Raw genomic sequence first — 25691 nt, forward strand, 5'->3', positions numbered from 1 at the left:
ACTGTACTTAGCTGTAATACTTCAGTACTCAAGTGAGATAGTGGAGTAAACATACTTAGTTACTTTCCACGTTGCATAAAAATAAACAATTATTCAAAGCAAAGTCTAACTACAACATCTTTCTTTATAGCCAGTATGGACACATCCACTGTAGCACGAGGACTAGTATTACCAACATGTCCTCATCCTAACTTGTGCTGGATTATACAAATTCATGGTTTTCCATTCTAAAAATAAACTGTCAGTGACTGATGGTATTTGATCATATACAGTCCAGCTCAGACTGACCTCAGTCTGCACAAACACTGTGCTTAAAACAGCCACAGAGGAGAAACCAATCACAAATGTAGACAACTGAGAAGATTTATCGGTGTGAAACCTGAGAGTGAATTGTGAATCAACCCAGCTCTCTGTATGTATTGCCATATTACTCTCTCTCCTTCACTCTCTGCTGCTCTCTCTCTCTGCTGATGGGAGGAGCGCAGCGCAGCTCCTCTCTGTATAAGAAGTGTTGAACGTTCAACAAGGGATTTTACACAGCTACTCAGGAGAAACGAAATGATCTGCCCTGGAGCCGCAGCAAAATGCTGGATGGACACCTACTCCTGGGATGGTTATCGTTCACAGTTATAGTCTATCTTCTCAACTTGCCTGGACCAACCGCAGCGTATTTCGGGTAAGGATTTGACAGACACACAGTTATGTCCATGATGCTGCTTTCATTGATTTGATTGGTTCCTGAAAGCAGGTAACAACTTTTTATTTCTACTTTAAACATACGGAAAAGTTTTTTACACAGGTTTACTGTGCGAGTCTGAAATAGTAATACAGTTTGTTATCTGAGTTGTTTTGATTGCATTAATATGTGCGGGTCATTGAGGTGTCATTTGGCGGAGGTTGCACAGCGCGCAGCGGCCTCGCAGTTGCAGCAACAGGTTGTCTGCGCATGATTTGGCCCCAATGACGCGCTGACAATTAGGTTTTTTTTTGTTACAAGCAGTATCATGGCAAGCCTGTAAACACACCATCTATTATAGGTAGACACACGCAGTCTCGGAGTAATGTTGGCCAAGGAGAGTTCTTCCCATTCTTTCCCTGACAATTGAGCCAGCGCCCACTTGTAAAGTAACCCCTGGCACGTTTGAATGGCAGGTAGTGGTCGAGTGATTATTTTGCTGAAACACTTGTAAAATCATATCCTTAGTCGACTCTGAAAAGCGGAGCGAAAGGTGAGTGCCTCAGTCTCAACAGCTGGTAACAATAAAAGCAATCCGACTGACTGAACTGGTGGCCGAAACGTCTGCTCAGCGCGCTCAGAAAATTCCCCCCATCCAGCATAAACATCAACTTTGGCAGGGTTTTTTTTCTGCTGCCTCCATCAGCTTTAAAAAAACACGTGTTAGGAAATTAATGTGAAAAACTTCGTGAATCATGTACACAATAATGTTTAATTTAGCACAAGGGTGTATATTTCAAAGTTCCCATGCAGGGAACGCCTTGGATTTTAGGTGTAGTCCACTATGACCTCCACTTCAGAGTGTGCCCACTCACATGAACTTTAGTTTTTTCTCCCTGTCTTAGTTACAGAAGAGCATGTACTCCGCAAGGTCGTTCAAAAGAGGTCAGCATGTCAGGTGGGAGAGAAGCCATGTTTCACCTGAAGAGCCCCCCCCCCCCATAATGTGGCATCTAATCTTTGGTAACAAAATGTACCAAGGTGGCATGTCTTACTAAGCAAGATCTTGGTGCTTTTCTGTCCTCAAATATCTGTGTTGATGGGTGTTGTTAGGGCTCCCCCAAACAGTGCAGACGTGCACCGAGACAAATGGCTGTAGACTGCGGAGTGATGACACTCGAAGCCTTTCCAGCGGAGTCAGATTTATGGGAGGTATGGGTGTTGTGCGGGATCCAGGAGTGTTAGGCGATCTGGGAACTGTTGTGAATCTGCAAGAGAGAGCAGGAAGTGTCCCCTAAGGGCCCATTAGACTTGTGTGTTTGTGGGTTTTACCTTCTCCTGGATGTGTAGGCAATTCTGAATAAGATATGTTTAGATAAATGTGTCAAAAAGTTAAAAAAGTGGAGAAGAAACAGCAATTTTGGGAGTACTGAATCATTTTCTAGGTATCACCATGTGTGACTTGACCTGATTTTTCACGTGTCTGGGTAAATGTTGTTCTCTTGGGTGTTGCACCGAGGTGTTGGCACTCATCTGAGTGATGTAAACATGCTGTATGGCACCTGTAATAGCTCTGTATAATGGAAAAATTTTAGCCCTTCTCAGTGAAATGTCATCATCCATAATGCTCATGCACATATCAAGTCCTCTCTCTGTCTCCGTCTTTGGTTTCAGCTCCACAGTTGCATTAGAAGGACAAATGTAACCCTGCTCCCTCCCTGTAGCTGTGTCGCCCTTGGCAGGCAGCATGTATGAAGGCTGACGTGCCAAATTGGCACTCACAACAGCCTTAATGGTCCTAATGGTAATGCATATTTACTTATTCAGTTAGCACTTGTTTTCAATTCCCTCTGTCAGTCTGTTCTCTATCTGTGGCCTGTGTGGCGCAGAGAGACATGTGGTATTACGATACTCCAGATTTATTATTCAGCCGCTCGCTGAGGAGGGAATATGAATGAGTGTCAGTGAATGATTTAGCCCTGCAGCTGAGGAACATGAAACATACTGCACAGGTGACACAGATAGAGAATGTGACTGCCCTGTGGCCAACTTCCCAGAAACTCGACACCGGTGACACTCCGGCACAGTCCTGATTCGGCTCTGACTGTGGGACGCAAACCTGTTCAAATAAATATTCCACAAGCACGAGGCATCCTAGGGCCTCTTGAGTACTGATTTACTCAAAATAGAGGGTCAATGTTGCATACCCAATTTCCAGAGTGCGGTGGAGCGTAAGTGTAACATAAACACAATCTCTCCTGCCCATAGTCTGTGCAGTCGAGGGTGGGGTGGGATTCCTGGCGTAGTCGAGCACCCGCTTAAATTGTCATCCTTTGCCACAAGAATGTGAGCACTCATTTTCTCTCCCTCGGCCTGTTGTGGCAGGTGCTGGTTCTGCTAAATCGGTTATCATTAGAATCGGAGATGTTGCCCAACTTTCGTTACTTGACTTAATAGGCTGCAGCACCTTGATGAGATATTGTGTAAACTGTCGGAGAAGGAAGTGATTTGTTTGACCCTCAGAGGGCTCTCTGAGACGACTGCGTTGGTTTAAATTTGAGTTTTGGTAAAAGGCATGTCATTCTGTGGTCTTGTAAACCGTGCTGAATGCAAGTCCTAACACTGAGTCAAGAGTTTGTTTTTATTTAGTTCATGTGCGACATATACAGGAAGGCTGCCCACAGTCATGCAGCTGGGATTTACCAATCACAGAGGCACCACAGCATCCGGAAGGAGCAAATATAGTGCTATTAGTTGCTATTTAATCACTGCGATATCCTTAATCAGTCTATCATCAGTTTGTTCCTGAAGCAGAGATGGTATTATTGTTTTCAACGCTCCATTAAGTGAGGCAGAATGCCAAAAACAACAGGATAACAAATGGGATGTGTGTAAATTTACTGAGGAGGAGTGATTTTTCAGCTTGCAGCTTTAAAAGGTTTTTATCACTGTGCTGAATTAGTTCCTGGTGAGTATCAAACAACCGTTTAAATTTAAAGGAGCCACGTTTCTTTAGCACGGCACAGCAAAAGTTACAAGTTGTTTTTTGAGCGGCTCCGTGTAAACATTTCCTTTGGTTCCCTCCTCTTTCTCCTCTCGGTCTGCCTGCCTCATGTGCGTGCCGGCATCCTTGCAGTGGTTTGTGGGGAGCTGCTGGGTGATTACCACTCATTAGGAGCAGCAGAGTTAGTGTGGGCTCAGGCTGGCGATGCCTGGCAGACAGTGGTGGCGGGCGTCTCATTACCAGGCCTTAAGGACTGATTAGCCCTGACGTGCAGCAGGGCGGGGAGCGCCGTTGATAGAGGGATTTCCCAACTTCATAGGATATCCTGTGGCTACAGCCACACCTCAAAGGGTATCACTTTACTGTGAGCCAAGAAGATAGGATTCTCTCAGCACTGGCGCTATGACCGTGTAGCGTGGTGAGATCACGCAAACCTGGAGGCTTAGATAACAGACCGCATGGCCTCTGTAAAGAGAGAGCTTTGTTTTCTTTATATTTCTGTTTGATACATCCGGATTTGAGCTAAGCCGTGCTTTGCTGTGAGTGCTCTGCTCTGTAACATCCCCGTGTGGAGGGGCTGTGATGCCTGTGGATGCCACAGGGTGGTGCAGCGCCTTCTGAGACTGCAGGATGGTCCTCAATCAGCACTTTGGTAACCTTTTTGTGTAACAGTAGGAGAGTGGGAAATGAAATGTGAAAACATCAAATGCAAAGGCAGCCAAGTCTGTGTAAAAATAATTCAGGAAAAGAAAACAGTTGTACGTATGCTTAGTTGTGGTCAACCTGCATGACATGTATGAAGTGAGCTTACACAGCAGAAATCCCCCTCACTGCACAGAATATTCTCTAAACCAATGGTTCCCAAGTTGTCCAGCCACGAGGTCCAGATTTCTCCTTAGTCATTAGTTCAAGGTCCACGCATTAGAGAAATAACCACATATTCAACTTTATTTCACAAAATGTACACAGCACATTTTGAACATAATGAAATAGAGAACCCCAGTAATGAGTCCTAAAACTTGCAAATCTGTATTTTAGCACGTCTGATTCCCTCATCTCAAAGTCAATGGGCTTTTGCTTAGAAGCGTTAAAAATAAGGTCTGTGGTTAACACAAGCTAAAAAGACTTTCACGTTTTGTTCTATGACATAAAATACATCAGTAAATACCCCACTCACAAACTCTGAAGCTTTTACGTGCAAAAGGCATGTGTGTTTTTTATAGAGCTGTACCTGACTCAATTATGTAAGTCAAATTGGACTTGGCCGATCAATACGAATATTCAATGTTTTGTTTTGTTTTCCATATAAAAAAGTTATATATAAAAGTTTGAACAAGACTGTCGGAAAATTAATTGTGAAACATTCACGTCATATGGTAAACAAGCTAGCTGTGCTAATGATGGGTCGTAAATGTGCAAAAACCTTTTTTTGAAAACACTAGATATCGAATAAAAGCCACAGCCAGTATTATATCAAGGTGCTGTGAGCTGCAAATTCACCACTTCTAAGCAGAAGGTCTCTCCTCTCTCCTCTGTGTTGCTGGTGTGTGCCCACAGCTCTCTGTACAAAGAATAGCATGAAAGTCAAGAGCACTCACTTAAGAGCAAAATCTGGGGACCAAAATGTCCCCAGAAAGACACTGCACAATAAATAAATAAAACAAACAAACAAAAAAGATGAGTGCTGGACTTGAAGCAATCTCATTCAACTGAGGGTGTCTGACTTTTAAAAACTGCCCTACTTTTTTTACAAACTTAATATGTTTGCAAGTCACTTGAGGTCTACTTAGTATAGACCCATGATCCACTTTTGGATTGCGACCGTCCAGTTGAGAACCACTGCTCTAAAGTAAGTAATGCACAGCGTTACTGTTTATTTTACAGGTTGAATCATCAAAAATTGCAGAGTAGTACACACCTTTGTTATGGAGGTTTCAGTGGTGACTGTAGTGGGTTGTTATGGGGCTCATACTGTATAATAACATGGTTCTTGTGAATATTTTGGAAGATTACATGGTTTGGTATGGGTTTTAAAATGTGTTTGGCCCACTCACATCCTAAGGACTTACAGTTCTGGTGTCATCAGCAAGCCGAGGAGACCGCAGTGAAGACATATTTGATTTTAAAAGTTGTATCCCAGCAGTCAGCTTTGCACTTCATTGGTGGATAGTCAGAAGATATGGGGAGGAAACTCTTGTTGAAGGAAACTCTTGTTGGTAATGCATGATGATCTTTGCAGATGGAGCTGGAGACATGGGCAATTTGCAAAACAGGAAAACTAATATAGACTCAAGATACTTTTTAGTGGTCGGGCATTGATGAGATGATGCTAGTTAGTGCGACCGCTATGTCCTGTGTTTTCCATCCTGGACCGCAGTCGTTTTCTCTGCCTGGCACTTCACATGAGCCAAGATTAGCAGATTGACAAACCCTCACTTAAGGCTTCTAGAGAATAACTGTGCATTTTTGGGTCCATTTTCACAACTCAAAACTTGTCTGTTCTGCAGCAGCCAACATAAAAATCTATTTTTAAGCTCATGCACCTGTTTGCAAAGATTAATAATTCCATAAAGGATGAAAGAAAATGGACCAAACCTTTTCCAAACTGCAAGGTTTGACTTTTACTGCACTTTATCAGGACATTCATCTTGCATAAACAATTCTATAGAAGCCTGACCCAACATGCACTCAGATACTCCACTTCAGATGTGTGTGTTTGCCAAATGGGAGTTATTACACAGACTAAGGTTTGCCCCAAAAGGCATATTTATTCATAAAGCCTGAGCATTAGTTTGAGAATGGACACAGTCAGACGTACATTGACACGAACGGGCCTAGGCACGGCAGAAGATCTGTGCCGCGATTAAGTCTGAAGAAGTTTTTGTTTCACGTTGAAAATGGTCCATTTGCATGACCTTCAACTGCTTTAATCATCAGTCAGTTGTCAAGAGTCAAACTTTCTTACTCCAGGCGATAAATGAGCTGTGTGTACATGCACAGAAACTCATGTGATACAGTCTAAAAACAAACAATTTGGCTAAAAAAAAAAACCCTAAAAACTAAATAAAATGAAATAAAATAACACAATGGTTTGCATTAATCTTTTTGAGTTATAAAAACTTCAAAAAAATCATGTGCAAAGAATGCACCACATTGATATAGGGGAACTGGCTTCTCTTCTACAATCAAAAGGTATTTTTAAATATCTGATAGCATAAAAACAAGTTTTAAAGTAAGAAAATGTCCCTTTGTTGTCTTTGTTTGGCCTGCGGATCCCTAACACACATGCTCACTCAAGATACAGTATATACTCTAAAAACAAATGACTGAATGATGAACAACAACAAAATAATGCATAATCAATTGCAACAAATGCACATTGAGGTCAGGAAACTAGCTTTTCTTCTACAGTCAAAGGTATTTTTTAGTACCACTTCCTTAATAACTGATTGCATAAACACAAGCTCATCGAGGGCCAGATTTGGCCCACATGCCATAAGTTGAATATCAGTTAAATCAATAAATTAGAATTTTTTCCAGCAACCACACATTAAATTAAGTGGTGGTAAACGGTCCCCTGTCAGGAGAGGCAAATTAACAACACTTAAACTTGGAAATATTAGTTCAAAACAAGTGTTTGAACCAATATTTCAGAGCAGATTAAAAATGTTGCATTTTGTTTTGTTGTTTTTTTGCATTCGGGTTGCCCTTCAGGAAAACATAATCTTTCAGTAGTTTGAGTAAATAAGTGTTAATGAACTCAACCACTTGTAGTTACTGAGGCATGATTGATTCAAAACAGCGACTGTTTTGTTTTGGATTTTGCGGTTTGACTTTGCATGCTCGGTTTATTCACAGGAGCGCTTTTGCCCCGGTGTAACAGGAACGAACAAACCTGACATTTCCACCCTCTGCACACTTCTAGTGAACAACTACTTTGCTCTCTCACCAAATTACCGCAGTCTGGGCCTTGTGTCAGCATGTGCGAATCGGTGAGAGAGAGCCGAGTACGGTATGTGTGCCTGAACGTGTTTGGTGCGTCGGTGCGCTGGTACAGGGCTGCTCTGTGCCATGGTGTAGGCTAGAACAGGGGAGTCATGCGGACACTGCTGCGCGCCCAATCTGTGCCAGTCACACAGTGACTATAACTGAGCTGCTGACCTTAGAAGCCTTGAGTTCTCACATAGCAGTTAAACCTCTTACCATGCCCCACACTCCCATTCCCAAACCCAGGGCCTGCAGACCTACTGCTCAGCTACTAGCGCTCATGGCTGTGGATTAAAAAATTAGGCTGAACAGTAACTTTTTTTATGAATTGAAAAGATTTTTTTCTGGTGCAACTTTGTGTCTGGAAAGAAAGAAAATAAGCGTCATGCATAGTGTCATTCACTTTTAAAATACCAAGAGAATACATGCACAGGAACTCGACCCGATCAGTCAATTAGTGGGAGTAGTCTGACACAGCCTGGTTGTAAATGACCAGAAGGGACAGTACATGATATAACATTGGGTCATATCCTGTTAGGTCATACAAGATAGCAAACTTTTCCTCGTCACAGTGTGAACCGCAGTGCTTTGAGACGTTGCATGACATCCCCACGACGCAGAAAGTCTCATTACTCAACTAATAATGACTTACTAAGTCCCAGGCCAGTACCACTTTGTTTTCAAAGTCGTTTTGTCATGTTACTGTACTGTGTCAGCCACAGCTTGTTAGGAGTAGTCACAACACCCAGTCCTTTCAACCAGTGACTAATCTTATCTCAGCCTCATGCATAATCGTTCACTCTTTCCCCTATTTTCTGGTTTCAAGAACTTGGGAAATGAACGGTGTCAGGATGGCTGCTGGGGAGAAAATATCAGAGTTCATTGCAGGATTTTGTCTTCTTGGAGGTGGACAATAGCCTGGAGACTCCCTGTACCAGAGAGTCATTCGACACTGATTCATGGTTTCTTCAATTATTCAAGTTTAAGCTGTGGAGCACATTGTCAGCTATAGTTAGAGTGGGCCAGAGGGAAAACACCACACACACTCACATTCCTACAACCTCTGGCATGGCCTGGGCTGTGATACACCAGATGGGACTTGGGCAGGGTGGTCTGAAGTTCATCCAACATTTCTGAGAAAAGCAACCCCCCCCAAAAGGAGCATTTTAAAACACTGAAAGGCAGGAGGAAAAAGTGAGAGAGAGAAAGGGAGATCAGCTCTGGCGAGTTTAATTTCCTACAAAAACTCAGTGTTTGATTTTTTTAGATTTATGTACAGATTATTCTCAGGTGAGCATGATAGTTTGTCTTCATGACAGCCAAACTGTTCCAGGACACATGTTCATGTCTGTCATTGTCTTGTGTAGGTTACGTCCGTAGACAGCCGTGGTTTTGTCTACAGGAGACTTTGTTTTGAGCCAACAGCTGGGTGGAATGATTGACATTCGTTTAGAGTAATTGACCAGTGGGAATAGGGGACGTTCGGAGAAGAGGGAAAAAAGAGGAGAAAGAGGAGGAGGGGTGGGGTGGGGGGTTAAGTTGTGATCTAGGAGACACCAGACCACACAACCTGCAAGTTCAGGCTGATGGAGAAACTGTGGCTTTTGTGCTTTTTCTGCCTGGGCGCGTTCAGCCACGACTGACTCTTGTAGGTGTTGACTTAAGGTAGTAAGTGCCCGTATGCCTGTGCGCACGTGTGTATGTGGTAACTACATACACAAACGTAACCAGCACCTGCTAGCCTTGTGGAGTGAAGATGATAAACAGACACTGGCTGAAAATCGACAAAACACTTTGTGTCCACCCTTATTTCTAAATTTGAAAAACACTGTGCCGAGAATATGTTTGCTTTGGTAACTTTTTGTAATATTTTCAAAAATGTTTCAATTATTTTGTTCAACAGTTGAAAAACCAAAGAGAGCTTCTACTTTGGAAAAAAAATGATCCTGACATTATTGTAAAGATTTGTAATAGAGATGTTCTAATACCATTTTTATCCTTCCTGATAGCTGAACATACGTGTGGACCATAGAAAGGATGTAGCCAATGTGACATCACCCATTTGGTTATGGACTGCCATTTTAAAGTCTCGAGTTCAACTTGGCTTCTCTGACTGAGAAGCCGAGGACACTATTGGCTGACAGCCTGTCACTCAAAGTGGCTCACCCTTAATAATGTGTAAAAATTTAAGTCTAAACTAGACATAAATTGTTTTTTTTATATAAAATTTCACCCCAGTATGTGGAAAATTAGCTACCAGGCTGTAAACATGTTTCTTTCTGCTTTCTGTTGATGAATCTGCTTTAAAGTTTAGTAATAAATACATGGTGTCTGATTGCACATACATTTAAGTACTCGGTGATACCTGATTCAGTATTGGAGCAATTTTTGACACTGGTATTGGTATCTAACAAAATAACTTTTGTAATGCTGTTTACAAAATGTGAATGTCTACAGAAGTTGCAAAAATCCCTCTCATAAAAACAAAACAAAATATCGGAATAGAGCAACAACTGGAGCCCGATGGACGCTAGTGTTTTGAGAGTTAAAAGTAAAAACAAATCAATGAGTGATCGGCTAACAATCTTTAAAAGGGCAAAACAGAAAAACAGCTTTGATAAAGATTCAATGTATCATTTTTCCCCCAACAAAATGAAATAAAGGAGAAATTTTACAGCTGAAAAAAAAAATCTCTAATTTTTGTTGACACATATCTAAATTACCTCAGACATATCTTTGGCATTTTTGTACTTCAGTTTCTTCTTTTCTTGTGCTAAAATATCTGTGATAAGATAAAGCTGGCCGATATATCATCCTGTTTGATGCTCCGGCTATGATTAATGACTAGTTTTATTACCAACTGATTGTTTTTTCAAGTTGGGCGATGTTTATATTTCTCCAAGAGCCAAAGACATCTTCAAATTGATTTTCTTTGTATGAGCCAGAGTTCAAAGCCCACAGATGCTCACTTTACAATGATACAAAACAGATATCAGCAAATCTTTAAATTTTTAAAAGCCGGAACCGGTGATTCATGGATTGTTCGGGAAGTTGTTTTAGCACTGAGTCTAATATTTGTATGGACTGCTTCAGCCTCCTGAGATTAATCTATACCACATGGACTGAGCTGCCTTTGTTTATATATGATTGTATGAGTATATGAATAACACTAGCAGTTACAAAGCTGTGTGTGTGTGTGTGTGTGTGTGTGTGTGTGTGTGTGTGTGTGTGTGTGTGTTTGTACCCTATACACTGAGCAGGCACCTCAAATAGGAGAAGAAAGTTAACCCTTTGAAACTTGGATTGACATCAGTTTTCTTATGCTGCATACAAACACCTTTCACAAGCTGTTTAACCCTTTGAAACCTGAGCAATATGGTTTGATTTCTTAAAAAAGGGGTAATGACCAACTTGGCAAGAAATGTCCAGCAAAATGTGAAAAAAATAGTAAAAGATAAAAACAAAATAGCCTGAAAATTAGTGTTTAAAAAGGGGGTAGATTTATTAGAAAATTATCCAAAAAATGGGAAAGAAAACGTAATTCTAATTACAGAACAAAATATACATTTATATATTAAAAAAAAATCTTTAAACCTTTTTTTTCTCAGGTCATTTTATTTTTTTCTTCTTGATTGTTTTCAGACTATCTTTGAATCAATTTGGTTTCAAAGATTTAAAGTAAAAGAGATAATTTGTTTTCCACTATTATTACCTCCTTAACTATTTACATCCCAAACCATTGAAGAATGAACAAAATCACCAGCAAAGAGTTACTTCCAGGCCTGTAATGTAAAGCCAGAGAGAGAGTGACGATGACAAAGTTTAGTGTTAGTCAATGATTTCCTCAAGGGATCGACTCTGAGGCTCCGTGGTGTGAAATGAGCCGTTTTCACCAAACCGGCTGCATTGGAAAATGTATATGAAGTAAATGTCACGGGCTGTGGGAGATGCTGACAGGTAGAGAGAAAGGACTAAACAAACTGTAGTGTTAGTATGTGAAAGACAGTGTTGGAGCAGGAGGAGGAGGCGCAGCGTGAGAGTGGGTCAGTCAGTGATGTCTGCGAGGAGTGTGTAGAGGCAAGTGTGAGAATGGAAAAAGAAAAGCTGAGCAAACATCAGCAAGAATCCCACCTCACGTAGGATAATAATGAGTTTTATATGTTGGTGTTATATTCCACAAGTAATTGGTGTTGCTGTGCCAACACCTCAAACAAAAACACCTACAGAAAATGGTCCATGATGTAAAAACAGAGTTACATGTTTGGACTTTGTAATTCTGCGTGGTGGAGATACTGTGTAGGTCCCTGAGCTTCATTTACTCTTTAAATAATGTTGATGTTTTGTGATAAGAAGTCGTAATCTGCATTTGTTATTACCTTTTAATGAGGCAACCTTCATAAAGTTGTAACGAATGGATTTATTGATGGTAACAGAAAATGTATAAGTGCTTTATTAATTACTTTCTGTTGCCAAAAATGTTGTACAGCTGAAAAGGGTTAGCTGATTAATGGAGTTGCTGATCAACAGAAGATTAATGGGCAACAATGTAAAAAACAAATTGTTTTAAACCAGTAGTTCCCAACTGATCCTGACATGGGGTCTTAATTTCTTTTTAATCATTACTTCAAGGTCCACACATTAGATGAATGACCACATATTCAATTTTATGTCACAAAATGTGAACATGTTGAGCTAGTACTCACACACACACAAAAAAAAACCATACTGCACGGATAAACAGACACTGCACTTGAAAGTAAAAGGTCTGTGCCAGAAATTCATTATACTTCAAAATACAGTGTGCTTGTTACAAACTTGAAATGTTCACGAATCACTTACAGTCCATTCAGAATGGACCTGTGACCTAATTTTAGACTGCAACCCACCTGATGGGAACCAATGATTTTCTTTTTCTTATAAACTTTCTTTAACCAAACACTTTATCAACTCATGGAGAAAATGATCTGCAGCTTCAATATATATATGAAGATAATTTACATGGATTTGGTCCAGATCCAATGCAGCCTGTTCTCATTCCCAGGTCGTCAAATACCAATGCTTTTGATAACAACACCAAAGGCACCCTCAGTGTAGGGCTGGAGGGAGGTGGATTGGTCAAATAAAAATGGACTTTCACTCAGGAGGCCACAGCTTGTGTCCCTTGTGAAACCAAAAGTCACCTATGTCATTTGTGAAACCAAAAGTCACCATTGTTGTAACACCAATGATACATGATTGACGTTTGGTTGATTTTCACTAACTTCACTCATGTTATGTTACATAACAAACATATGCTTTTTAGCACAATACATCAACATATTTTCATGTAACACATTACCATGACTTACATTGTGTTTCACATAGATAAATTAAAGGGTGCCCTGCGCATTGCTATCAGTTGCAGAAAAAGTTGTGACAAAGTCTCTGTATTTCATGAGTGGGGAATGTGGAGGGAAAGTGGTGACATGCTTCAATCAGTCAAAAGGATTTTTCAGAATTTGGCAACAAAAAAAATGTTCTTATTAGTGGCTTATAAAGCTTTAGTAAATAATTTGTTAACCTTTAATTAAGTCATTAATTACAATGTGTAAATCCTTTTTAAGTGGTACACCATATCTTATAGAATAACTGAGCTTCACTGAGTTGTTCGAAATGACGTGGGGTTGTGTTTTCCCATTTTCTTAATAAAGGAGGTCATCGTCATGGGAAAACACACAAATTATTTCCTTCAGACCGAAAATTTCAAGCTCAGATCTGTGATGATTTTTGAGATTCAGCCACTGTGCTGTTTTCCAATTCTCTTTTCCTCTAAGTGAGTTGAATGAGTTCATTCTTCAGCAAACAACGGAGTGATATTTTCTCTTTTTTTTTGCAGATCATCATATTGGAATGTGTGACCCTTTTGTGTGACAGCAGGGGTCATAATCCTGCATCCAGAGAAAATATTATCTTTAATTTCCAACAAAGTTCAATTAAAAAGGAATGATCGACATCAAATGCTTTTAATCTTGAAATTATCCCCAAAAAAGCATCCACTCATAGATAGTAGACAGAAGAGATGAGATCAGTGTACATCTGTGATACTATTTGACTATTTTCTGGTCTGCCGCAGAGTGGAAATGCACAAGAGCGAGCCCCGGCCAGTAGTTTCTTCTCTGGAGACGTGAAGTGTTTCTCTGCTCTCAAATCTCTCTCCTCCACGCTTTGCCTCCGGGCTGTCTTTGTAACTGGCTAGAAATATGCCTTTGTGTAAAAAAGCCGCAGAGACAGTAGCGCTGAGATCAGTGTCATGTCATCTTTGGCCTCCCTCCAGCTCCACTCAGACCATCTTTTTGTCTCAGACAGGCAGACGTCACACAGACAGTTGAGGCCTGTCACTCTAATGGTCTCTTGTTTTGGCAGGCATGTGGGCTTTTGGAAGATTTGACGCTGATACGCGTTACTATGCATGCCTTACCGCGGAATGTGCACGTCATGTCGGTGGTATTGAGTAAATTAAGACCACCATTTGTTGGTTGGGTCTTAGCTGAGCTATTTATAGTACAGATTTTAATCAATATTTGCTTGTTTTTTTAAGTTGCAGACGTGCAGTAGCAAACTCTTTCCTAATTTGGTGTGAATGTTCAATTTATCTTGAAGATAGATTTTCAATTCTCCTCTAGTGTCTTAAATGGACTTAGGCAGGTACTCCACGTGGCGCCATCATTCAATCCCTGACTGCCTGCTTGCCATAGAAATGTTGTGGAACGGTTGTCAGTCATATGTAACACAGCGGGTCAGCTGGAATTGTTTGTTTTGGCACTTTGAATACGTTTCCTTGGCATTGTTAGCACAGCGTATTTTAACAAAGCATGAGACAAATAAGAGGAAAATGTTATTCACAGCGAGACAGTCCTCGTGCATTGTGCATGCTTCGCTCTGTACGCCTCAAACCATACATTTTTTTACTCTCTAAGTGTGTTGGGAGAGCAATCTTTGTCAAGACACAGCTTGCCAGGTTTCCATTCGAAAATTCATAGCTGTCAGACAAGTTAGGGAAAGGCAAACACACTTTGTAAAAAGGAAACCATTTGATCCAATCTGAAAGCAAACCCCGATGCCTCCTTTTTGATTTGACTGCTCGGATTTTCTACCAGGCCATGAATGCATCACGAAGACAATATCACATAGCATATGTGAACTATTAAGTCCATTGGTATGAAACTGCGGACCCGAGGGGAAACATTTCAGTCAGTTATTGGACTTATTAAAACAAATCTCTTGCTGAAGAACTCCTGTGACCTTCTGCTTGAGGCTCAAGTGAATATGAGTGGTGACAGAATCTTCTCTGGAAAACGGTAATGAAGTCAAAAATGTGAGTAATGTAGATCACCAGTCAACACTTTGGCTCCATTAACTAAACCGGTGTGGACGTTCAGCAGGTGCTCTGCACCTTTACAACAATATTGTGAAATCATGTCTTTTACGCTGCTTGCCTAAATACAACTGTGTGGCAGGTTTCCCATTTGCTGTGGTCACTCTTCACAATCTTACAGTTGGATTTCTTTTAATTTCTTTGGCTGTAAGTACTTGTCACATGTAAGCAGTACAGGATCAAGTACCTAAAAGCCACACTTGAGTATAAGTAAAGATATCCTAACAGAAAATTACTTTGGTAGAAGTTATAGGAGCAGAGTTTGGGATTTGGCGGCATCTAGAGGTGACGATTGCAGATTTCAACCAGCTTAAACTCTTAACATGTGCCAAGCATGAACTCCCGGTTAGGATTCTGTCAGTGTTTGTGTTTGTGTTTTGTGTTACGCTTCCCCTTTAAAGCAAAACTAGAAGGACAGGGGTCACAGGTTAACAAAACACTGCAGAAATTACAAAAAGGGTAAAAGAAATGGTCCCTTGGTGTCTAAAAGGTGGCAGTGGGAATATAATTCCCTACAGCCACCCACTGATTCTGAAGTGGGAGTCACTGATGGGAAAACAAAATGTATGGAAACTTGCCAAAAGAATAATCTCAAACACACTCAACTCAAATTCTCACTCAAAACAGAAAACACAGAAAGCCAACTGAAGGTGTTGACTCTCAGACACACACAACCAACTGAGCAGGGGAACTGCAGTCCCTTTATATAGCCTCCTAGCTGAGGGAGAACATCCCAGGTGCACCCAATAGCTCCTGATGACCTGAACTAGATCTTGGGAAATCTGTTCACAAAAGGATTTTTGGGAATCTGTCCATGACAATTTTTCAGGTGGTTTTTACTGGTATTAGTATCAGCTGAGGTCTCTCCCTCTTCAAAACAAACACATCAAATGTTTAAAACCAGAAAAAAACACTGAATAAAGCAGTTTCACATAACAAATTTCTCCAATGCTGTTTGTCTCATCACAGATAGGCTGCTACCTACAGTGGCTGACATTTGTCTATTCTAGGCTACTGCAGAAACATGGCAGAGAAAAATGGTGAACTCTGTTGACCTGCTTCCTATGTATGTAACTTTTTCAGTTGATTGTACACGGAAGAAAACATCCTCATATTGTATTTCATTTCTGCCGATATATTCCCTAAATCCTACATACTGGACCTCTTCTATTAGAATATTACATAAGTAAAAGTATCTAATATGTATTTTATTTAAGTATCAAATTTAAGTTTATGGTATTAAATGTACTTAGGTATTGAAAGTAAAACTACTGTTAATAAAAAAGCAAGCAGTCAGATTTTTGAGAGTTATGACGGTTATTTTCCACCAAATTGAGCCTTAAACTTCTCACAACCTAAAGAAAACCTTTGACCTCCAGGGGTGACACGCTGCAGTGGAGCAGTCACCGCACAGTTACCTGTCACAAATTTGAACTCCTTCAATCATTACTCACCTTCTCTGCTGTGGGACTTTCAGTGCTGTCCATATTTGATCAGATCACCCAAAACACATTTTAATACCAGGTGTAAATAGGGCCTGTCTGTTGAGACTTGCAAAACTGTGTGCTTTAATCATTGTTTTTGCTGATTTTTTTCAAGGACGAAAAATAAAAACTTCATTTTACACTGAAAGAGTATTAGGTGAGGTGTCGACCCATGCACTAAAGTGTCCTCTAAATGTCCCAAATCAGTCTGCAAAAGCATGTTGGCCAGAAGACTTGTGCTTTTGTGAGTTCTGTAAATCCATTTATTCTTCAGTTTCACTTTAAGGGTGTAAAGGAGGCCAGCAATTCCACATAATGAACAACTACAGTGCCAATCCTGTCAGTTGGTGTGACCAAAATGGTCACAGGCTGACAGTCATGTCCCCCGTGTGTGTTTATGAAAGTAATGCTCTGCTCTCCCCATCACAACCTCAGAACGCTGGTCGTCGGTTTTGCCAGCTATGTGGCAGTCCCCCGCTTTGTGTGTTTTATATACGCTTCCCTTAAATAAACTGACGAAAAGGAGTGCAAGTCTACCACATGTTCTCCATACCATGTTTAGAACTGAGACCTCTGCTTGTTAGATTTCAAATGGATCGCAGCTTGAATGCTGGACTTTTTTTTATGGGGGCTTCTATAACGAGTGTAAATCCTGCTGTTTGATCATGTTTAAATCTATACAACGCTGCTGTGAGTGACGTGCCCCCCCTCAGGATATGATATAAATATTAAACCAAGTATCCGCTGGCTACTGTTTCACATGCATGCGGTATGACTGTCACGTTCGTCGCATGCCGTTGTTTAAAATATGTCTCCATACAAACTGAATGCTTATACAAATTAAAAGATCAAGCTGACATTCTGTGGTGCTGCTGGTGCTGTGACTTGTGAGGTCTAAAACGGGGACGAGACGGTGTCAGGAACTTCCTATGAAAAGAAAGAACTCTTCCACCTCTGCAGAGAATTCGCTCTATACACAGACACGCCTGTGCTGGAGGTTGATCACAATCTCCAGCAAATGTTGAATTCCCCTGAACATTAACCACCGAACAGCTGAATTCATTTGAACATTAACCAAACTTTTGAGCATTATATGCCCCAGCTGTGCTTCCTGTGCTATTTATGTAGTATTTCTTTGCAACTCTCATTGTTTATCCAGGAAGGTCGGCATCCTGCACTTTATTGGAACCTTTATCAAGATGACTCTACCTCTCTCTGCGCACTGTTTTATCTGACCTGAGTATGTCTGTGATCTTTCCCCCCAGGTTGACAGGTAATGAACCGTTGTCTATCCTGCCACTGAACTCTCTACCAGAGGAGAACGTGGGCAGGGCCCACTTCAAGCTGTGCGACCGGCTCAAACTGGAAAAGAAGCAGCGCAGGATGTGCAGACGAGACCCGGGCGTGGCGGAGACCCTGAGAGAGGCCATCACCATGAGCGCCCTAGAATGCCAGTATCAGTTCCGCTTTGAGAGGTGGAACTGCACCTTAGAGGGACGCCACCGAGCCAACATACTAAAGAGAGGTATGGGCTTTCCTTTTCTTTTTGAGTTTTCAAAACAAACTTGCTGTCTCTTAAACATTTCATGACATTACTCCCATGTGCTCAAAGGAGCTGCATATGACAGCGCAGGGGAGTGACGGCGTCCTGAGTCCACACTATCTGTGTGTGTGTTGTAATCCAAGTTGCTTTGTTAGTTGTTGTTATTGTTATTGTTATATGGTGGCTGATCTTGTCCTCTGCTCAGAGGGCATGGAGCTCCTGAATCTTATTGTTTTACAAATTTATTGACATTTATGGCCGCTTCTATTCTTGTTTGACTCGGCTCTTTCAGCACCGTTGCCATTGTAATCGCTGTTGCTGTACTGGTAATACCATTAGCTGCCAACTCAGTTACCTCCATGTTTAGAACTTAGTACCTGAATCAAACTTTGAATCAAAGATATGCTCTGAATTACACTCCTTTAAACATAGAAAATAAAAAAAATTAACCCTTTGAATGTACTGTATTTACTTGTCTCTCAATTGTCACTCTCCAATGCTCTTCTCCAGGATTCAAAGAGACAGCCTTCCTGTATGCCATCTCCTCGGCGGGCCTGACCCATGCAATGGCCAAAGCTTGCAGTGCAGGACGCATGGAGCGCTGCACGTGTGACGAGGCCCCAGACCTGGAGAACCGCAAGGCGTGGCAGTGGGGAGGCTGCGGAGACAACCTCAAATATGCCAACAAGTTCGTCAGGGACTTCCTGGGCAAACGCTCAAATAAGGACCTGCGCGCACGCGTGGACATGCACAACACAAATGTGGGCATGAAGGTGAGAGTGAAGGGATGTAATGGTTTTATATTCGAACAAGATGCTATCAAGTTGCATTATGGGAAGTGTAGGACCAATGGGGCTTGACCCATTCTAGGGACAAAAAGTCAGAATATCGGTTTCTGCTGCATCAATTTTTACCATTCTTGCTTTAATATGTCTCTTGTGAGTGCCAAAGTGTCGAGGAAGTGTAATATTCAAAGTCCAGGTAAAGTAAAATCAGTAATTTCTTTCTAAAAACTTTGAAAATGTAGAAAATATTTTAAAACATATGAAAAGACTGGGAATTGTGTAGTATTGCATTGTGGAGTCCAACTGTTAATCCCCATTTGTGTCTTCACAGTTTTTTGGGAGTGCCTAAAAGCATGCTCGATGACGCACCAGAGCCATCCTTAACATAATCCCTCCCCCACTCTATAAATACAAAGAAGAAACATAATTATGTAAATTTGGCAGTTGTTTTAATAATTTAAATTTGGGTGAGATTTTTGTGTGGTTTGACAGACTGATCACACATATTTAGTTTTGCTTTACTTGCACTTTGATTGTTGGAATGACCCTTTAAGTTTGTTTTTTTTCACCAGTAACTCTTTCATTGAAAACCATAACTTGTCTGTGACTTTGACAGCAACAGTATTTTACTTGCTCATAATTTTTCTAAAACATTAAACTTTGACTAAGTGACTCAGTGTTGTTAAATTCTAGGGAGTTACATTCAAAGAAAGAACAAAGTAAATACTTTTATAACAGTATCTTTATGCCAACTGTCATCATAATTTGCCTTTTATTAAAGTAATAACTTCAACCATTTGAAAGCAAAAAACAAATAGAGTTTAATATAACACACATGAGTCCAACCAGGACACACTCAGTTTAAATGGGGTCAGAGTTCATTTGGAGTCACAGACAGTATTTAAACAGAAATGCTGGCTAATTGCTCACATGGATCAGTTAAAGGGTGGGAAAACTGTGATAATATAACACAGACTGAGTTCTGTGCAATTATGTCGACAAACAGCAGTGTAAAGTGCCAGGTCATTGTGCGCCTTATCCCGGATATACTGTACTACCGTATCTTTGGTTTTGCTTTTGTAATGCTGGAGTTTAAACATTACAGTGCTGGTAAATGACTGCTGTCCAAGACAAAACACGCTGTCCAAATATATGGTTAGAAAGACCAGAGAGGAATTTAATATGACCAAAGAGGATGATATTGTTAGAGTTATACATGGAGGATCTTGAGAGTGAAATGACTGAAAAAACAGTGTAGAGTTTCATGCATTTCCAAGAAAAAAAGAAACCTAAACTGATTAAAGTAATTGGCACTGTAAATTTGGTGAAATCTGAAAGTGCTCATTAGTCAATATTTGGTTTTCGCTCCCAGATTAGATAGGCAACGACTCACATTTGTGCTTTGGCACAATTCAGCGATTGTTTGTGGTGAGCAAATATGGGGTTTTCATGTTGGAAGTGTTTTTAATAGTAAAATAAAAAAGAGGGAATGGTCTTAATCTGTCAAGCCAAAGCAAACGAAAGGTCTGGAATCTGTTGCTTTTCCTCAGCTTTGCTCATATTGTTGCCATTTTCATTTCGGTTTCAAAATGAATTATAGCAGAGGCACACTTCCCAAATGTGAGCAGACACAAAACTCTCCCAAAAGACCAATGCAAGCTCTTCCTTTTCAGCTCCGCTCTCCAAAATCCAATCTCTCCGGAGATTTCATTTGTGATAAAAGATTTACAACATTGTTTTTGCTCCTTTTTTTTTTTTTGATTTGCACATGTAGTGAGGTACACCGCAGTCGTTCGGGATGAATTCCCACACGGAGGACGGAGCTGGAATGTGCTAGCCTCTGCATCCCCCCGACATTTAAAAGCTGACCTATCAAATTTTCTTGACCTGCTGGTGTGATGAATATGCACTTCCTGTTCCCCGATCTCTTTCACAGTCTGAGAAAAGAACTGCATCCAAACTCCATCTAAGACAATGTGTTATTGTCATTGATTTTCGCACACACTGTTTTTGCTTTGCGGTTGATGCTAAAGTGAACTTTAGCTGACTGCGAAGGGGTCAAGTAGCGTTAAAATAACGTGTTTGTGGTCACTTATGCTGACGACCTCCATGTTTCACTTGCAATTATGTATGATTTTATATGGACGGGAATCTCTTTACTATTGTCTCTCTCTTCTCAACTGTTTGCATGACTTATTCTCTGGATAATGTCATAATTACCACACAAGAAGATTGGGTTAATCAACTCTGGGTTTTGGAAACACATTAACAGTAGAGGGCTAAGACTAGTGCTCTACAAGACTCCTCTTTCCCATGGCTGTCTGAATGGATTATCTGTTTGAGCGTGCCTCTCTCAGCAATATCCTCCCCTCACTTATCATAATAACAGTTATTGAGTTTGATCAAAATGTCATCCATGGTTATCAAAACAAAATCCATCCTCCCACCTACTGATATTTTTTTGCTCTTTCATGTGAAGGCTTAGACAAAGATTAATATTGTTCTTTCACTAAATTATGTTAATTATAGTTCTTTTGCAATATGTGAAGCCGCTGTTTTTTGCATTTTATTATGATATCAAAAAGAACTGTAAAAGTATTAATTTCCACAGTGTCTTTAACATTCTTCCCAAACCACTGCTCCCCACCCTCATCGTCTAATTGTGAGCACATTTAGGTAATCTGGCCCTTCTTTGAAATGCTGCTTACTAAACAAAGGCCAATTAAATGACACTGCTTTCATTACATTCCTTGAACCCTTTGAAACCAGAGCAATTTGGCTTGATTTCTGTCAAAAACATGGGAAGAAGGCAATGAGCTTTAAAAAAATGCTTAAAAACTAATAATTTTGTGCCATAATTTTAAATATGTACTTATGATCATGATAAAAATAATTTTCCTCTAGCTTTTTATTTTTGCCCTTCTCAGTTCTTTAAAGAACATGGGGAAAGGCCAATGGGCAAGAAAGGAAGAAATGACCCAAAAATTTGCACAAAATAAGTAAAAAGTACAAGAAATTGCCTGGAAATTAGTAATAAATAAATAAATAAATTAATAATCACATAAAAAAGAGAAAGAAAATTTTAAAAAACAACAAAGAAATTAACGTTGTAAAAGTGCTTAAAAGATATAATAATTTTGTAACATAATTTTAAATATGTAGTTATGTTAATTATAAATGTAGTTTTCCCCTGGCTTCTCTAGCTTTCCCTAGACATTTTGCATAAGCTTTTTGAAAATAATTTTCTAAATCTGTTTATTGTTGTTTTTGAAAGAAATTGCATTATTTGTTCTGGCTCTAAAGGTTTAAATACTTGGAAAGGCTGTCTGAAAGCAGCACAAGAAAAGTTATGTTGCTCCAGTGTTCAAAGGGTTAATGGTTCATGGTAGTTAACAATATTTCATCATCTCTGAACCAGGTAATCAAGGCCGGAGTGGAGACCACTTGCAAATGCCACGGCGTCTCTGGCTCCTGCACCGTCCAGACCTGCTGGAGGCAGCTCCTGCCCTTCCATGAGATCGGCAAGCAGCTGAAGCAGCGCTACGAGACCTCCATCAAGGTCGGCAGCTCCACCAATGAGGCCACGGGGGAGGGAGAGATCTCCACAGGACGGAGCCCGCAGCATCAGCCCCTGCCCGGCCTAAACGATCAGATCCCTCGCACTATGGACCTGCTCCACATCGAGGACTCACCCAGTTTCTGTAGACCCAGCAAGTACTCGTCGGGCACAGCGGCCCGCAAGTGCTACAAGGACAAGAACTGTGATGCGATCTGCTGTGGGCGAGGCCATAACACTCAAAGTAGGGAGGTGACCCGGCCCTGCCAGTGCCAGGTGCGCTGGTGCTGTTATGTCGAATGCAAGCAGTGCACACAGAGAGAAGAGGTCTATACCTGCAAAGGGTAAACCTTGTCGGCCCCGACAATCAGTGGAGCAAGTGAAAGATGCGTTGAAGAGGAGTGGTTGTTTTGTTCTCATATAAGGTTTTGCTTCCACTGTCGGAACAGTGTTCTGCAAACAAGGAGCGAGGAGCGAGCCGATGGAGAAGCAATAAGCACTTTGAGGGATTTCTGTGGGTTGGGTTTCAGAGGTCCTGTGGCTCCCGTGTTTGTCTGGGGTATGCAGATCAAAAAAGCCCTTCTCAGACAACTGGGTCAACATCTCAAGCCTTTTTTTTTCCTTGAAGAGAGAAGCTTTTATTTTCCTATAATAAAATTGCATCTTTTCGCAAGAAAACAGATCAGTCATGAGGATCCAACACAAGGACAGTAACACCAACAGACTGGTTTCTGGGGTTTTGCCCAAAGAAGAATGATGTGTGTGTGTGTGTATGTGTGTGTGTGTGTTTGTCAATCTTTACGTGTGTGTTTGTATGTGAGCACGTTAGATAGCGAAGGGGGTCGGGGGGGGTTGAATGACGACTTTTATGGCAATGAAAACCATATTCAGAGACTGCTAAAAAGAAAAAAAAAGACAGGGTGTAAGATTTGTTCTACACGCACATATTTACACTCACACACATTGTGTGTTTGCATATGTATGTAAATAAATTCAGTTATATTGTAATGATATTATACAAGCCACTTATCTAACTATGTTAAAACAAACCACTAACCACACAAATGTTTTGTTGTTTGTGTGCTCGCGCTCGTTTTTCTTCTTGATTCATGTCGACAAGGCCCTTTGGAAAGCAGCACACTTGTGTCCGTCGTCTTGCTGTGGATAATTTATAGATCCTTTGGGACTACTCCTTCACAGGGAGAAAAAAAGAGCTCTTTTTTTTAAAATAATATAATATGAAGCTGTTAGTAAATGCATTAACAGAAAATAACTAAACCAGTCAGTTTAGGCTATTCTCGGCCTTGAGCGAACCAGTGTTCAGGGAATAACTTAAACCACTATATCTATTTGGATAAAATAGGAGAGAAAAAGTGCAAATACAAATAATTTCCAAGTTGGAGATGACAGTGGCCTTGTTATTATAGCCAACATCATTGCAACAGGTGATCACTTGACCAGCAAACGGTCCACGTGTGACTCACGTCAGAATTTGTGGAGCTCTGTGGAGCTTAATTTTTTTTTTTTTTAACTTTTAATACTTTGAAGTTGTAAAGAAAACTGTGGAGAACTGGAGGAATGTAGCCCCCTACCATTTCACATCCTTCTTTCCTCTTCAGCTGCCATGATTTGATTGAGCCATATTCAACACATGTAGACATGCAGCGCATACAGTGGGAGCTGCATAGGTCGGTCCAGACAGTATGGGGCGACTGAGATGGAAATCTAACTTGACGTGTCTGCAGAGTTGCTCAAGTGAAGATGAATGCGCAAGTCTCATAGCTAATATGAATATATTTTGTAAGACTAATATTTGTGAAATGTTTGGCAAATTGACGTCTGAATGCAAACTTTGGGGTTTTGCAAATCAGAAGTCAGTGAAATTGTTATAATACAGGAGTTAATTTGCTTTTTTTGTATAGATGCTTAGCACAAAGTGACACACATACTGAACTCTGCCATGCAACCACAGTGAATTTTACTATTTAACGGAATAGTTTGACATTTTGGGAAACACACATATTCACTTTTTCTTGCAGAGAATGAGATGATACCTGTTTCAAGTTTAAGGCTACAGTTTACCAGTTACCTCAGTAAAGCATGAGGACTGAAAACACACGATATAACATGCTAATCAGCAGAGGTGTGGACTCAAGTCACATTACTTGGACTCAGGCAAACTCAAGTCACAAATTTAATGACTTAAGACTTGACTTGCAACTCAGCTTGGACTTCAACACCAATGGCTTGTGACTTAGCTTGGACTTCACCCTGTTTTACTTTACTTTAACAGCCAAAAAATTAAAAAGTGTGTCATTTAGAAAGTGTGCCATTAACCAATAAATCTCTTATTTCCTGAATCAGCTAGCGTTAATGCTAGCAAATTGACTCTTAATTCCTGCATTTTTGAACCAACAGCATCCAGTCAAGTTGCAATAGAAAACAATGACGAATTACTGTTACAATTCTGATTGCCTGTAGGAAAAAACTATTCCAAATATATATTTGTTTGCGTACAAAAATTGCACAGTCGTCAACATAAAACTAATTGCAGTGTGTAAAACGTAAAATTGAAATTACAGATGGAGACAAAAACTACATTGTCGTTAAGTTTAAGACTTGTGACTTGACTTGCCTCTTGACTTTGGACTTGGGTGTAAAGACTTGTCCCATCTCTGCTAATCAGTGAGTTTTAGAGAAGCCAGGCTTGCCGTTTCCCCCTGTTTCCAGTCTTTATGCTAAGCTAGCCTAACTGGCTGCATTTTAATATTTACTGGTCAGATATGAGAGTGGTATTAATATTGTCAACCAGAAAGAGAATAACCATATTTCCCAAAATGTCAAACTATTGCTTTAATACATCATCATGAAATCACAGATTTAATTGTATGAGAAATGCCTCTGAACACACAAACAATGCAGACAATCATATTTCATTGTATTCTCAGCACTTAGCATCTGGGAACACTATGTTATATACTATAAAATATGCTTTTAGATGGGTGTGAATTAACTACTGAGTGAGGGACCCAGCTTTGTATTATAGCGCCATTCACGCACTGAAGCCCAAAAGCCCTTTAAAGTATTTTAAGATCTGTATTTATGGATACAGTGCAGTGCAGATTTTTTTTAAATTAAATTGTAAATAGCAAAGGTTTTTTCTCCTGTGGTATAGAGACAAAAGTGAGGCACATGTTCAACTCTCACAAGCACAGAAATTGGTAGCAATAAGAGACGTTTGT

The 25691-nt window shown here is 40.4% G+C and overlaps 1 protein-coding gene across 1 annotated transcript; it reads left to right on the forward strand.

Moving 5' to 3' along the window:
- The first annotated feature begins 539 nt into the window (after window positions 1-539).
- wnt9a (wingless-type MMTV integration site family, member 9A) lies at window positions 540-24418 on the forward strand. The gene is made up of 4 exons (XM_042498469.2): window positions 540-676; window positions 17831-18090; window positions 18619-18881; window positions 22312-24418. Exons 1-4 carry the CDS (start codon window positions 585-587, stop codon window positions 22795-22797), a joined length of 1101 nt encoding a protein of 366 aa, XP_042354403.2. The 5' UTR covers window positions 540-584; the 3' UTR covers window positions 22798-24418.
- Window positions 24419-25691: the final 1273 nt, after the last annotated feature.

This window comes from Plectropomus leopardus, chromosome 12, assembly GCF_026936395.1.
Source record: "Plectropomus leopardus strain MGB_pleo_1.0 chromosome 12, ASM2693639v1, whole genome shotgun sequence".
Classification (NCBI taxonomy): Eukaryota; Metazoa; Chordata; class Actinopteri; order Perciformes; family Serranidae; genus Plectropomus; species Plectropomus leopardus.

Excerpts from the sequence above, each read along its gene's own strand:
- wnt9a (XM_042498469.2), top strand. The coding sequence starts at position 585 with ATGCTGGATGGACACCTACTCCTGGGATGGTTATCGTTCACAGTTATA. Across the intron at positions 677-17,830 it reads CCAACCGCAGCGTATTTCGG|GTTGACAGGTAATGAACCGT; the intron begins GTAAGGATTTGA and ends CTTTCCCCCCAG. Across the intron at positions 18,091-18,618 it reads AGCCAACATACTAAAGAGAG|GATTCAAAGAGACAGCCTTC; the intron begins GTATGGGCTTTC and ends GCTCTTCTCCAG.